General features: G+C 45.3%; 1 protein-coding gene across 14 annotated transcripts in view; it reads right to left on the reverse strand.

Moving 5' to 3' along the window:
• KIAA1217 (KIAA1217 ortholog) overlaps nucleotides 1–15,989 on the reverse strand; it is a 774,831-nt gene that overhangs the window by 165,334 nt on the left and 593,508 nt on the right. For all 14 annotated transcript variants that reach the window (XM_029236747.1, XM_029236752.1, XM_029236745.1 and 11 more), the window contains one exon: nucleotides 4,159–4,357. In XM_029236747.1, the coding sequence (XP_029092580.1) occupies nucleotides 4,159–4,357 (199 nt within the window). The remainder of the gene's footprint in view (nucleotides 1–4,158; nucleotides 4,358–15,989) is intronic.

Here is a 15,989-nt window from a genome sequence, read left to right on the forward strand (position 1 = left end):
AAATGACTCTACTACCCAAAGCAATCTACAGATTCAGTGCAATCCCTATCAAATTACCAATGGCATTTTTTACAGAACTAGAGCAAAAAATCTTAAAATCTGTATGGAGACACAAAAGACCCTGAATAGCCAAAGCAATCTTGAGAGAAAAAAAGAGAGCTGGGGCTTCCCTGGTGGCGCAGTGGTTGGGAGTCCACCTGCCGATGCAGGGGACACGGGTTCATGCCCCGGTCTGGGAAGATCCCACATGCCGCGGAGCGGCTGGGCTCATGAGCCATGGCTGCTGAGCCTGCACGTCCGGAGCCTGTGCTCCACAATGGGAGAGGCCACAAGAGTGAGAGGCCCGCGTACTGCAAAAAAAAAAAAAAAAAAAAAACGGAGCCGGAGGAATCAGACTCCCTGACTTCAGACTATACTACAAAGCTACAGTAATCAAGACAATATGGTACTGGCACAAAAACAGAAATACAGATCAATGGAACAGGCTAGAAAGCCCAGATAAACCCATGTACCTATGGTCAACTAATCTGTGACAAAGGAGGCAAGGATATACAATGGAGAAAAGACAGTCTCTTCAATAAGTGGTTCTGGGAAAACTACATGGACAGCTACATGTAAAAGAATGAAATTAGAACACTCCCTAATAGCATATACAAAAATAAACTCAAAATGGATTAAAGACCTAAATGTAAGACCAGACACTATAAAACTCTTAGAGGAAAACATAGGAAGAACACTCTTTGATATATATCACAGCAAGATCTTTTTTGACCCACCTCCTAGAGTAATGAAAGTAAAAACAAAAATAGACAAATGGGTCCTAATGAAACTTAAAAGCTTTTGCACAGCAAACAAACTATAAACAAGACGAAAAGACAACCCTCAGAATGGGAGAAAATATTTGCAAATGAATCAACAGACAAAGAATTAATCTCCAAAATATTTAAACAGCTCATGCAGCTCAATATTAAAAAAACAAACCCAGTCAAAAATTGGGCAGAAGACCTAAATAAACATTTCTCCAAAGAAGACATACAGATGGCCAAGAGGCACATGAAAAGCTGTTCAACATCACTAATTATTAGAGGAATGCAAATCAAAACTACAATGAGGGATCACCTCACACCAGTTAGAATGGGCATCATCAGAAATTCTACAAACAAATGCTGGAGAGGGTGTGGAGAAAAGGGAACCCTCTTGCACTGTTGGTGGGAATGTAAAGTGATATAGCCATTATGGAGAACAGTATGGAGGTCCCTTAAAAAAGTAAAAATAGAATTACCATATGATCCAGCAATCCCACTACTGGGCATATACCCTGAGAAAACCATAATTCAAAAAGACACATGCACCCCAATGTTCACTGCAGCTCTATTTACAACAGCCAGGTCATGGAAGCAACCTAAATGCCCATTGACAGACGAATGGATAAAGAAGATGTGGTACATATATACAATGGAATATTACTCAGCCATAAAAAGGAAAGAAATCGGGTCATTTGCAGAGACATGGATGGACCTAGAGACTGTCATACAGAGTGAGCCGAGTCAGAAATAGAAAAACAAATATCGTACATTAACGCATATATGTGGAATCTAGAAAAATGGTACAGATGAAATGGTTTTCAAGGCAGAAATAGAGACACAGATGTAGAGAACAAACATATGGACACTAAGGGGGGAAAGTGGTGGGGCGGGGGGGTGGGGAGTGATGGTGGTGGGATGAATTGGGAGATTGGGATTGACATAAATACACTAATATGTATAAAATAGATAACTAATAAGAAACAGCTGTATAAAAATAAATTAAAATTTAAATAAAAGATAAAATGACACTGTACAGATCCCAAAGGAAACGCTGGCCTTCCAGGTGGCACCAAGAGTGGATTTGCAGGAGGTCCCAGCTCAGTCTCCATCTGCAGCCTCTGAGGCCTGGGGTCCTGGCTGCGCTTCGCCACCAAGATGCTGGGGGACCCCGCTGCTCCCGGTCCGGGGCTCTCTGGGGAGCCTGCTCTTCCCAGGAACCCATGTCTGTGCATTAAATACAGCCAGGCACATGGGAATTTTCCCGAACACAAGGCTAGCAAGGCCCCTGGTGGGAGATTGTGTTTAGACTTCCCCTGACTCACACTTTCCTGTTTATTTCCCATCCCCGCTCAACTGAATTATGCTGTGAAAGCCAGGTGCGGCCGCAAGGACATTCGCAAATTGGCCACAGAGCGGCGGTGGAGGGCAGCACCAAGCCGCCAGCCCAGGGCCAGCCTCATTTTCTGACCCCAGGGCTCCCCTCGCTGGGGCAAACTTCTCATTCCTCTCCTCTCCCTGTGTTCCTTTGTTTCTATCCACGAGTTGTGGAAATCACTGGCCAAAAACATTCTCCTGGAGCTGGAAGAATAAGTACCTCCTGTGCATTTTGAATCTGCTGTGACTCGCCAGAACTTCACAGCAAGGCGTGCTCAGCGTAAAGCAGCGTTTTGCCAAAGTGCAGCCACCCCATGAGAAAACAGCAGCCACCCTCAGCAGTTCCTAGGGCAAGGCTGCCATCAGCTCCTGCAGCCCCTGAACCCAGAGACTTGCTTCCTAAAGGCAGCCGGTATCTACCTGCATTGCCAACTGCACTTGGCTGTGGGGCAGATTCCTGCCTGCAAGACAGAGGGTCCATTATTCCACAGGCTCGCTGTTCCCCAGGTATGGGGAAGCGCACAGGCATTTGTTTTTATCTTTCTTTCTACTTTGCGAAGCACAGGCTATCTTTACAGAGACCTGAACCTCATTCATTTCCTGCAAAGCACAGAGGAGAAATTCCACTCCTTGGCAGGCTCCTGTGCTCCTGCCTCAAGCGTGAGTGGGGTTAAGAGAACACTAAGCTCTGTAGTCCTGATGGAAAGCCCCAGCCTGTGTCATCTTGACACTGCCCCAGCCCTCCAAGTCCCATGCCTTCACTGGTAAATGGAGTTAATAGGAACTGCAGGGGCTTCCCACTTCTGCCATTTAATTAACTATGCAACCTCAAAAAACAAAAACCAGATTTTCTGGGGCTTTCATCTTTCATTTGTAAAATGATGACCCTGGATTATTAAACTAAGATGAAGTATACAAAGTTTAACGTTAAAAATTAATATGAGTAACACAAGTAAGTAACAGGGTTTTTTGTTTGTTTTTGTTCAGAAGAGCTAGGACAATGTCTGAACCCAATCTGCTCTGGTTATCATCTGAAACAGAGGAAACAAAAACAGGACACCTCCCCACGTCCCTCTCCTTTCTTCTTCAAGCAAGGCATCTGCTCAGTTATAGGAGGCAGAATTCAGCTGTCTTCTGCAGAGGCCAGACCCTGAAGCCTTCTGTGGGTTGACCCTGTTTCTGTCCCCTGTTTTTCCTGACCACAAACGTCTGAAAAACACAGGTACCGACTCAGAACCTTGAGATGGCAGGTTAAGCATATGAAACACCAGCATAATTTGCAAAAAGGTCTAAATCTTTATGGCCTGTACCTTTTGTTAAGGGGCTAGGAGGAAGAAAAAAAGCACAGCAAGATAGAAAGGGAATATCCAATATGAAAAAGCAAACAACAAGTGAAGGCGGAAGGAGAGAATCCTGCTTTTCCTAAAAGCTTCTTGAAAGACAAGGCTATGCCAAACTCTTGCCAAACCCCTCCACCCTTTCATGTGGTGGTAGAGAAAACAGCCCTGTGTTTCTGGCTTTCCTTACCAGTCATGGCGGTGTTGGCCACCTTGTACCTCTTCTTCCTGCAGCCATTCATGTCCTCCCCTGGACTGCCAGACAGTGGAGTGGGGCTCACACCCCATCCGTCCACAATTCTGAAACTGTGGAGGAGGTTCCCTAAGAAATGAGGCTCATTCTGTAATCCGGCCCTTGCTATTCCTTATACCAGGAATATCCACAGGCACTGCTAGTCTCTTGTTTGAGTGACTAACCCCAGCCAGTTCTGAATGTGCCCAGCCCCAAAGACCGGTTGGACTTGCTGCTTCTTCAGCAGGTAACTCCTCAACACTTGATATTAAATCAACAGAGTTTCTGAGCAGTTTGTGTGTTTACAAATCAAGATCAAATTAACATCCAGATGCAGGGGTATGTGTTCAGGAGTATAAACATACACACATGCAGGAATAAAAATTAGAAACTACCTTTCGAAGCTTACCCAGAGATCTTTCTTTCGTCTGGTTGGTCGACCTCACCACTGGAAGGCTCGCTCGAGTCCGGCTGCCTCTGGAAAAAGGACTTGGAGTTTCTCCCTCAGACATGGCTTCCAAAGAATCTCCAGACGCCTCTGATAAATGCTCTACCGGGTCACCCAAGTTGGGAGGCTGAGGACTGTGAGACAGTTTGGGGCTTCTTGTCTGCAAAAGGCATTTGAAAGAAAGTGGAAAATAGCCTATTATTAATTATGCTGAAAATATTTTTAATGCCATCAAGGTCTACTAATCTGGAAAAACAACATGGCAACGAGAAAAAGTCCATCGGAAGGACTAGATACAAAAATAAAGACAGAGTGGTTCAAAGTATCAGTTGTGAAAGTTAGTGAGAGAAAAAAGTCCCTGAGTATTCCATTAAGATTTTTTATCACTGGACATCTACTGTGCGTATGCCATTTCAAGCAAGGCATTGAGGACAAGCCACATTACAGGAAAGAACGATGGCAAATCAATTCCTTTGGCCAGACAAATTCTAGTGGTTGTTACGATCACAGCAGATGGGACTGTGCACGTTTTTATCACCTAACACGAATGATGCACCCGCACCAGAGTAAACTGAACACACCCAGTTCTTTAAACTCTTCTATTAAGACTGTTTCCAAAATCAGTAAAATATGATTGTGAGGGAGATATTTCTATCACAGCTGATTTTTTTCTTTTGAGGCAGAAATCCCATAATTTGGATTATGTCTAGTTTTGGTTATTACTTACCACGCCAATCAACAGACGGTATCTATAATAACTTAAACACACACAATACAAAATTTAATTTCTCTCTTGGTTATCTATACTGTAATGGCAAGGGACTGAATGTGTAAAACACTCATAATCTATGTTGGTCAATAACATTCCTTGAACATATACTGAGCACTGTGGGCGATTCAGAGACAGACAGACGTCATGTTGCCTGATGTGAATGAGTTTCAAAACTAATTGGTGAAATGAATGAAGGACAACAAATAACACAAGATAATGTATAATCAAGTTTAAATCACGAACTGTGTGGTACGTCCATTCATCCTTTCAACAGACACCTATTGAGTGCCTACTGTGTTCCAGGCACCTGCTAGGTACATGCTAGCACATGCTAGGTACTGGGAACAGAACGACAGACAAAAGAGACATGATCCTGCCCTCATGGTGCTTACAGTCGAGTCAGGGGACAGACACTGAAGACATTGACAGTGTGTAACCCAGGCTGGGGAGGGGGTGTATGTGGGTGGAAAGTTGGAAAAGCAAGTAAACTGTGACCTCAAGGACGTGCGAAGTTGGGAGGAGGGGGCAAGCCAGCGGGTGGGGTGAAAAGAAAAAGGCATTCCAGGTGGAAGGGACAGCATGTGCAAAGTCCCCGAGGCAGAAAGAAGTGGCAAGTACTGGAGACATGGTGGGACTGGAGACCAGAAGAGCCCAGATCTCATGGAGCCTTAGCGTCAAGGGGAGAATTTTCAATGTGACTCTAAGATACCAGAATGCCACTGAGGTATTTGAGGCAGAGAGAAGGGGGAGGGGGCCAGGATCAGATACATTTTTCATAAGATCATTTGGGCTATTGTGTGGAGGCTGGAGATTATACGTGTAGAAGGTCAAAGAAAGGGAGTCAGTGAAACTGGGGGGCTTAGGATGAATGAATGCACGATCTCAGCTTTCCCCCTCCCAAAGCCTGCCCCTGCTTTCATTACAATTCCAGGCAAACTGATCTGAATTAATCAGCAGGTGAGTTTTCTCTAAGATGCCAAAGGTGCTGATGGGCTGGGCGTGGGACACAGGCAGTCCCCAGGAGCCAGGTTTTTTTTTTTGGGGGGGGGGTGGTTTGCATTCCTTAATGTCCTCTTGAGTCTTCCTAAGGATGCATTTTGAAGTTAAAAACACCAAAGCACTTAACTGTCAAGGTAGGACCGACTTTGCGGGTGTACAAGCGACCCAGCATTTAAAAGTGCTCTGGGCTTGGTTTCATGCTCTGCTGTGGCCGTCTTGAAACCCTTAATAATTTTTTGGAACAAGATACACTAAGAATTATATATAGCCGGTCCTGCCTCAAGGCTTCAGCTACAGAACTCTTTCAGGGATGCCCCAGGTGTGCCTGATGTTCTAGGGGAGCCCTCTGAGGAGGCGATGGTCAGTTCCTTTCCCTTTTCTTGCTAAAGGTACCAGGAGGTCCCTCTTGGCAGGCGCACTACTGCTTTATCTAGACACCCACCCCTGCTACACCTCTTAGGACGTTTCCACAGAAGAAAACAGGAGTGAGGTCAGAACATAGCCCCCTGTGCCCCCTTCATCGCGGTGGCCAGCCTCGGTGTTCCACAGGAAACTCTCCGCTCAGATGACATGCCCACATCATGGCCAGAAAGGACACCCATGAACAGTTAACTTGTCTCTTTGCTTTGGGTTAATGTTTCCGTGCAAGTCCCCGAAGTGGTTTATTTTTCATAAAGTCTGCTTGTGTTACAAAGATTGGGATCTGGCTTTGGCACTCTTTAAGAGTATTGCTAGACTTAAAAAAAAAAAAAAACCAACCCTAAATCACTGCCCAGCTCACCAAGAGTTATGTAAATTCATATGGTCTTCAGTGAGGTAGATAGCTGGTTACTATTCTCAGCAGAATATCAAGCTCAAATGTCCTCATCCCTGACTTAAAAAAAAAAGAAAGAAAATACATTCACCTTAGCAAAGTAGCCAAGAAATAATATTACTTGAAGCAACATGGCTACAATGACAACCTCTGGTGTTTGGTCATCTTTGCAGCCCATGGAAGCCACAATGCATTTGATGAGTTGTCATTTTCCATTGCAAAAGGCAATAATCCTTGAAGAAAATCAAAATCAAATTTCTATTTCTTGTTCAGGGTCATCGTGGTTGGAGTATGTATAAAAATAAAGATATTAAGGGCTCAGTCCTTTTTTATTTTTTTTAAGCTTCCTAAACACAGCTATTCAGTTCCAAATATAAACGCCTGCTCTCGTTATTATGTCATTCACTTTCTCATTGCAAACTATCACTGCATATTAGCAATCTTCTCACACCGTGCTCTCCCCTCAGATGCCAGCTTGATGCTGAGACATCATTTAGGGAAGAGAAAAGACAATGAAAATTGCTGACACTGGTGTCAGATACCCTATGATTTGACGTATTAAAAAAAAAAAAAAGTCAAAAAGCATTTGAAACAGGGACTTGGTACTCAGCCCGGTGCGAGTCTCGGGAGGTTAAAAGTGCTGTGTGTGGTTCTTGAGCTCATAACGCATTTAAGGTATATTTTGGGGCCAAGGATAATATACGTGTAACAGTTGGACAAGAGGCACTAAGAGATGCGTCACTGTGACAGCACAGGGCAGAACGGGGTTTAGGGGATAAGTGCTGACATTAAAGGACGGGTTGGGAGAGGACGGAGAGCAGAGGTGAGAGGTGCTAGGGATGGTCTGAGCGAAGTCACCCACTGAGGTTCTCAGGTCTGTGTGCACTCGGGGGCACATGGGAGGAGGGAGTGGGACAGCTGGTGGCCTCTAAAGGAGTTGTCCCCCCTGTGCGCACTCTGAGGTCCTTCTCTGCTCTCTCAAATGAGCTAACAGACGCACCGTCCAGAAGCAGCTGAGTGCCAAGTCGTCTTTTCGTACAGGCAACCCCCTCTCCAGTAACAGTGAATACATGACAAAGTTCCCCTTTTCTTATTTGACTCGACACTTAGCCATCTTTGAAAGGGTTCTGGCCCTCAAACAATGGCCCCCTCTCTGCGGAATTCCTCCCTGCCCATATGGATAAGTTCCTGATGTCCGATGTCCCACATCCAGGGTAAATACAGAGTGTAGCATCCTTGGACCGTTCTGCTTTGCACCTGTTGTCCCAGTGTAAATATTAGTAGTAACTCCCTTCCACTCTCAAAGGTATCCTGGTTTGAGTGATGCAGTGTATGGTCACCCACTCCCAGCCCAGTCGCAGCTGACTGGACCACGCAGTAGCCACCTGATCCTGGCTGGACCAATCACATGCTCTTCCTGGAAATGCAGCCCTGGGACAAAGAAGCTCTTCAGTCTGTATCCACTGAGAACTTAAAATGTGAGGTCATTTGAAGCTGTGGCTGACACGCACAAGGGAATGTGAAACAGAGAGAGAGGAGTACAGAGAAAGGATGAAGCAGATCTGTATAGAAAAAGGGAGACAAGAGACCCCCATGACTCCAGCGGGAGACCCTAAAAGACAGAACAGCTATCTGGGCCCCTAGGCATGCAGCTCCTGATTCCAGTACACTGTGGGGTCTTTCCGAGTTATTCCTTCCAACTAATTCCATTCTTCTACTTAAACCAGCTTGAGGTGACTCTGTGTCTTCCAAGCAAACCATCACAGACAAAGACCAATTCTAACAGCGCCCCTGCCTGGGCAGCTATGAGGCTCACAGGTTTATAACATTGGTAATAACTGTGGAGAAAGTTAAACTCTCTGGAGCATTTGTTCTCATTATTTTGTATTTCACAAATTAAACATTCTTTTAAAAATTATGGGGGAGGGCACAACACAGGGTTACTAGGATTTTATTTTGCAAAGTAAGGGGCATCCAAACATGCCCTCTCTCTTGAAATCTTCCCTCTGTATGGCACCATGTTGCCACGAGAAAGGAAAGATATTTTAATACCAAAAAAATGGGAGGCAGGATACTCACACAATTCAGATTTGGCTTAAGAAAAAAGTCTTTCTGTTGGGAGCTACTGTTCTCATTTTGGCTCAGGAGAAGCCTTTTCTTGGTCATGCAGCATCTACAGCACGGTGTTTGGAGCCCCTGCCCCAAGCTTCCGGGAGGAGAGCTGCCCCTAACTGGGAAGATTCAGGAAGCAGAGAATGGTGGAAACGCTCTCTGAGCCACCTGGGCAGGACTCCAGGGCCTGGAAAGCTGGATTTCAGCACTTCACGGACACCCATGACCACCTCCCTCTGTTTCCATCACAACCTTCTAGATGTTTCCCTAAATCATCAGGTGATCCCAAACCTGCCACCCGAACAGGAAGTCTTCTGGGGCCATGCAGGAAGGGGCAGTCTGTGTAACCAGGCCACCTGAACCCCACTGATCCTTTCTCATCTTTACTTCTTCAAAAAGGGCTTTCAATCGCCAAGGGGTGCTGGGGTAAGAGGCTTCAGGCAGATCCCTCCTCTGCGTCATCCGTAACGTGTGCAGACCGGTTCTCTAGGAAGACCGTCTTCCTAGTGAAGGGGTGTGGGGAGAGAGAAAGGAACTCACAAATTCAGTGCCTGCTGCACTGTGACTGATTGTGTGGTCATCTCATTTAACCCTCACTGCCACTTCATAACACTGGCTACACTGAGGAGACAAATCGTGGAAGCAACTTGCCCGAAAATTCTAGCTAGTGGAGGAACTGGGACCAAGTCTGCAGGATTCCAGAGCTGACAGGGCTAAAGTCATTTAACCAGGAGTCTGTCGGCCAGCTTGCACCAAAATTGGGCAACGTACAATCTCACTAAGTCATAGTTTCCTCTTCTGTAAGACCAGAGGTTGACTGGTTGGTAGTTAGTCCTTTCAGGACTAAAATTTCATCACTCTAAGATACACACCACAAAGAAGAAGAAAAATCATGTCACCCAGAAAACTTCAGCTTACTGAGATTCCTTCAAATGGTTTTCCCCAAATGATTTCCCCTATTGCATCTGCTCTACAGAAATATGTAGCTAGCTAGCACCAAGATCCAGGTTCCTGCATTTATGTCCTCAAGTGCATGCAACACAGTTGCAGAGCATTAATTTTTAAAAGGCTGCCATACATGCATTTTAAGGTCATGAACAAATATTGGCTGACGTGTTCACCATGAGGAGTATGCTCTGCTAGGAGATCAAATTGTTCTTATTATACGCAATGTTGTATCTGGGGACTAAAAGCAAAGAGAAAAGAAAATTAGGGCTGGAGGCATGGATGATGTTTCGTCATTCCCATTTTTCAGACCCTGTAAACTCTAACTTGAAATGCCAAGGTCCAGAAAATAAAGCCTGCAAATGTACCTTTAGGTAAGATGCTAACTGTTGGCAACAGTGGGGTGTCTGATCAGCCAAGGCACACACTTCGCGTCAGATTATGTTCTATTTTAAAAAGAAAACCCAAAGTTGCCTTACTGGAATTTTACTTCATTTTAATGAATGCCCAATTTCCACAGAGAGTTCAGAAATAGAGTAAAGCTTCCTACATGCAAATGCAAATGTATTCAGAATGACTCATTATCCTAATACTCACTAATTGACATGGTTAATTTAATCATGACATTCAGACACTTTCACCCCATTTCTTGCGCTTGGGAAGCTTTCAACTCAAAATCCAGTCAAAATTGTGATGTCAACTGAAGAGATTTTTCTAGGTGTTATGTACTCTTATGAAAGATAAAAGGAGCAAAATATTTGAAGTTCACGAACACTGGAAGATTCCCAGACTTTAGTTTTCTTTACCATCCCTGCTTTGCACTCCTCTAACCTCAGGAGAACGGACAAATCGCCGCTATGGAAGGTTTAAGCTTTGAAATGTGCTCAGAGTCCTTTTTAGAACCACAACACAGTGCTTTCGCTCCCTTCTCCAGCCCTCCTTGTTTCCAAAGTCTACGGCCTCTGCTGGGTTTGGGTCTGGGGATGCGAAGACCAAGAGCTCCCATAGGGGCTTCCATCCTTACATAAACCCATCCAGGTGGCCGCAGCAGCCGAGGACCTGCCATTCTCAGGTGCATCTGGGGACCTACACCCTGGGGTGCTTCTAAAGCAGCGGGACCGGGTCTCCCCACAGCTCTTTGGCTACTTCTCACAACTTCCGTGGCTGATGGCCACAGTGACGAAACCTGAGCCAACATCTCCTCGGAGCCAGTCTTAGCCTGATGGCCGATCTGGGGAACAGACCGAGGACATCCCGGTTCTAGAGCATGACAGAGAGAACTGTACTTAGTTTTGTAACAAATGTATAATTTTTTTGGCGGGGGGCCTGGTGCTAATGACTCAGAGGACAAGAAATCAGCTTTTGTTTTTAATAGAAAACTTGGGTGCAAGCACAAAAGGGTCCTGCTGGTAACGCACACACACACACACACACACATACGATACAGTGTTGAATGTGTACCTGGGTGCTTCTTGGGAGTAGTTTGTGGACACATGCCAGGTTCACCAGTAACCAGGTATTTCTGGGTCTTAACACAAGAAGGACATATATGCACACACACCTCCCATTCTAATACCAACTTCCAACTGTGCATATCTGAGATTCTCATAAAGACGGACTTAGGTTTAGCTCTGCAAATCAGTATTTCCCTTCCCCAGCTTGGACAGAGGGGATATATTTTTCTCTAGGATTTATTTCGATGAATTATCCTTGATAAACTCAGTTTATACCCTGTTTCTTCAAGGGTAATATTTCAACCCCTTCCTCCCTCTTTCCACCAAAAGGGTACCCAGACATTTTTCATGATTTTCACCTGTGAAAACAGAAAAGATGTTTGGTCTGGACTAAAATCAGACGATTCAGCAGTTGAGCAAAGTACAGCTGTGTCTTTTGCTTCCCCATTTTTCCTTCACTGTGCCTATTAGTTCATTAACAGATCAGAAAGATGAAAAGGTCGTGAGGCTGGGGAGTCAGCTCCCCTCGCCTCCCCGGCCAGAGCCGGCCACAGGCATCCCTGCGGCGAGGCAGGCGCTGCACAGAGCCGAGTGAGACAAGCAGGATCCCTCTGCCAACACACTCTCACCATGCAAAGCCCCCTCCCGCAGATGCCAAGAAATGCACGACAAGGACACCTCTGTTCAGACAAGGATGCTTCCTCATTATTTCAAGAAGCATCACACGACACAGACACTCTCTTTCGAGGTATCTGTGCGTCAGATGACTCTTCTGAGATATTATCAACTTATCTTGTCCTCATGGCTGTCAGCAACAAACATGATGGAACATCTACCCCCATCCCCAAGTTCCTGGGGAAACGGCCAAGCCTTTGTGTTCCAAGGTCTTCCCAGGTGGAAGGGCTGTGATCAGTGTCTCAGTGCTACAGAGGTCACCCCAAAGACTCCCTCCCTAGATTGGGCTCAGGGGGGAAAGGCGTTTGGAAGATGAGTCTGGGGTTGCCCACCCCCGACCCCCCCAGTGTGAGAGGAGAAAGGTTGCTAATTGGGCAGGAAGAGGGGGGCTGAGTGACTTTGCAGGGCCGGGAAGAGGACGCTGGCTTTGTTGTTGGTGGTGGTGATGGTGAGGATGCTCTTCAAACTCTGGAGGCCTGGATTCCATTTACAAGGAGTGGCCCTGGCTGGAGGAGGGGTGTGTGGTGTGCTCAGAGTGGCTGAAGGGTGTGTCTTGGCTTAGCCTGGCAGACAGCCCCGCGAGCCCACCTGCAAACAGACCACTAGGAGGCCATCTGCTGAGTCCCAGGAGACCCAGAAACCTTACCCAGTTCTATCAGACTAGATGCGATCCCTAGGATTTCTTTATGACCCCAAGTGACGAGAATACATTTCTCAATAACTGCTGAAGCCAAACCAGATTAATCTGATACACAAAAATGAAGAAAAGTGTTATACTTACTACAGTTGAGGGTCAGGGAACAAATCTGTACATATTACATCTTTAATAGAATACATAAATCTAGAAACTTAGAAGGCTGGTTAACAAGTCGCAATGGAGCCACACTATGGAATACTATGCAGTCATAATCAAGGTGTTTTTAAGAAACGTTTTTTCATAATCTAAGAAATGGAAGGAATACACCCAAATACTAACCTTGGTTTCTTTTACACAGTAGTATTATGAGTAATATACCTTCGTCTTTATTTCTCCAAAACGAGGATAATATTGCTTTTGCAAATCAGAGATTTACTGCGTAAGCATGATATTTTTAAAGAGTGGATCAGGGGAAGGGAAGACTCTCTCACAAAACATTTAGAATCCAGAAGGATTCTTGTCTATGGTGACCTGAAGATACCCATGCCCACCTGGGCCTCTCATGTGTTATTTCCCACAATTAGATTCCAGGTAAAAGGTTTGTCCTCATAGATGGCCCCTGAAATGAGGACACAAATTCATGGGGAAAACACGGGAACAAAGACACATTTCCATGTTCATGCCATGCAAAATTTTGCAGGAATCCGAAACTGCATAGACTTCCACTTTCAAGAAAGAAATGATTAAGAAAGAAGAGCCCAAAGCCATCCATTCAATTTTTTGGACATGCAGATCATGCACTTCACCTTTTACGGAGACAGACTCTCCTATCCAGAGCTCTGACACCCTTATAGTAACTGCATTTTAAGGCTTTTACAATTTGACTCCAGGTAAATTTGGAACTTTAGCAGCGATTTTCTACCATCTCCTGGATATTTTCTACTTTTCAACCCCTTCATAATGTGTAGATGATGCGATTCTTCTTCTTTTTTCCTTTAAGAGGTTTAGCTGTGCCTGGAGAAGAGGCCAAAGTGGGTTGACCCACAGATAAGGTGTAGCCTCTCCCACTTCCAGGATGTCTGGATGTCAACCTGCCACCTGCCTGCCTGGTGGTCTACCTGGGATGTGACATAGACTCGCTTCTGATATAACACCTTGAATCGGCTGCTCTCTGACTTCCCTTCAAAGACAGAAAGAGATAAATCCTATTTAAAGATGATGAGGCTTGCCTCGCCATCATCTCTCTTCAGCATCCTTCCATCAAGTTAGAAACTTACACCATCAGCAAGTTCCAAAACTGGATCTCATTAACTCAGCCCCCCCCCCGCCCCTTTCAGACGCACGTTCCTACAATTATTATTTAGTGTTGTGCTTCATCTTGAAGGAGTTGATGTAAAATAAAAGGCCAGATGAAGAATACTGCTGTTTTCCTGTTGATCCTGTCTGTTACGTTGATGGATGTCCCTTTTCTGAAGGCATGAGCAAACAATGTTTCTTTTAGAATTTAAAACAAAGAAAATAATTCTGCCTTGTGAAGGAGTTATAAGTATTGCTTTGTCCTATAATGAGAAGTATATCAAATATATATAAAATACCGCAGGTATCAGAAAAGTCGAAGCTAAATTTAATGTTCAAGCTAATCAGAGTTGGCCATATTCATAACTTTCTCTCCTCCTCTTATGCGGTTTTCCCTTTCGATTTTTAGTTTAGCCACCTGAAGGTAGATGTCTCTTTATTGTGAGCTGCCTTAAGTCAATCAATCCGTTTCTTTCTCTTTCCTTTTACTCGTGAACCAAGACGGTGTGCATTATAAACAAACAAACAAACAGTTTCCGAGGCTTTGGCTCCTACCGTCCGCATTGGGAGGGGCTTGAGCAAGGTAGCAGGTGCCTTTGCAACTCAGAGTGCCTGGAATGCACTTAAAAGGCTTCGGGATAATAGGTGTCCGCGTGAGGATGTGTTATTACAGAGATGAAAGGAAAGGGGACTGCTTGCGGGCTTTGAAATTTCAAGTGAAATACAACCAGCATCACACTTAGTGCTAAGTATGCACCTTAGAAGGCCTCCTTACAAAAGCCATCATTGAGCTCATCTCTGCAGCCCAGACTTCAGTTTGGAGAGGATGTGGTACCCCAGGCCCAGGGCTGATGCCCCTAGAGCTTAACTGCATTGTTGTGAAACCAGAGAGGTTTCCCCGATAGCAGAGGCCCCCCTTCCTCAGCCTGTCCTGGGAGATTTGAAGATGTCCATCCTCACAGTGAAGAAGGAGCTGGCCTTCAGTATCAGCGGGGATACTGTGGTGCCCGAGGTCACCAAGCTTCAGTGCTTGAGGCCAGACCCTATCCGGACATCTTGGGAGCAGAAGCTGCTGCTGGTTTTCAAACTCTCGTTTCTAAACACACACAGCCCATTACCACCACCAACTGCCCTCCCAATTTCCCTGCATTGATTTTCAAATGAAAAAAACCTTGTGAAAATTCCGACGAGCTTTTCAGGTCAAAGGTTCTTTTTCCCTCTAGTTCTGCTATAAGAAAGAATACCAGAGTCTGGAGAGATGGAAAGAGAACAAGATTTAGAATGAGAGGACTTTAGTCTTTTTATCACACTGTTCTTGCAGAACACAGACTCCAATCCTGCCATGCACTGGCAGTGCGACCCCATAGGGAAGCTCTTTGAACCTTAGTTCTCACTTTTATTAAAAAAAAGATCTGGGCTTCCCTGGTGGCGCAGTGGTTGAGAGTCCGCCTGCCGATGCAGGGGACACGGGTTCGTGCCCCGGTCCGGGAAGATCCCACATGCCGCGGAGCGGCTGGGCCCGTGAGCCGCGGCCGCTGAGCCTGCGCATCCGGAGCCTGTGCTCCGCAACGGGAGAGGCCGCAACAGTGAGAGGCCCGCGTACCGCAAAAAAAAAAAAAAAAATCTGAGTATCTGCTTGATATGATTGTGGTGAGGAGTCACTAAGGAAAAAATGCACAGGAATTTGTCAACAATAAATGATGGGAAGCATTCAGCTGCTCTATGTAGTACATTCTCGTAGGGGTGGTTCTACATGGCTTGGCTCCCTGCTGTGCTCGGAAGGTCCCATGGTTTGTGGGGTCCTGTGTGAGAGGAGAGGATACACCCAACCTCTTACTGCCACCACCTTGCCTGAAGTCGGTAAATGATTACTTCCAACTTCAAAATAGAGATTGTGACATCCTTAGAGGCTCTGGGAGTCACTCTTTATCAAAGAGAAGAAAGAAAATCTTCAATTTCCCACCTTAACTTTCATTCCACTCCTTCTCCAAAAAACACCATTGTCACTGTAACTTGTGTTTAAAGCCTTAAAAAAAAAAGGCTCTTGAAAAATTCTCACATATTCCATTATTTGCTGATATGTCAAAA

This window comes from Monodon monoceros, unplaced genomic scaffold (assembly GCF_005190385.1).
Source record: "Monodon monoceros isolate NGI ecotype Baffin Bay Population unplaced genomic scaffold, NGI_Narwhal_1 Super_Scaffold_21, whole genome shotgun sequence".
Lineage (NCBI taxonomy): Eukaryota > Metazoa > Chordata > Mammalia > Artiodactyla > Monodontidae > Monodon > Monodon monoceros.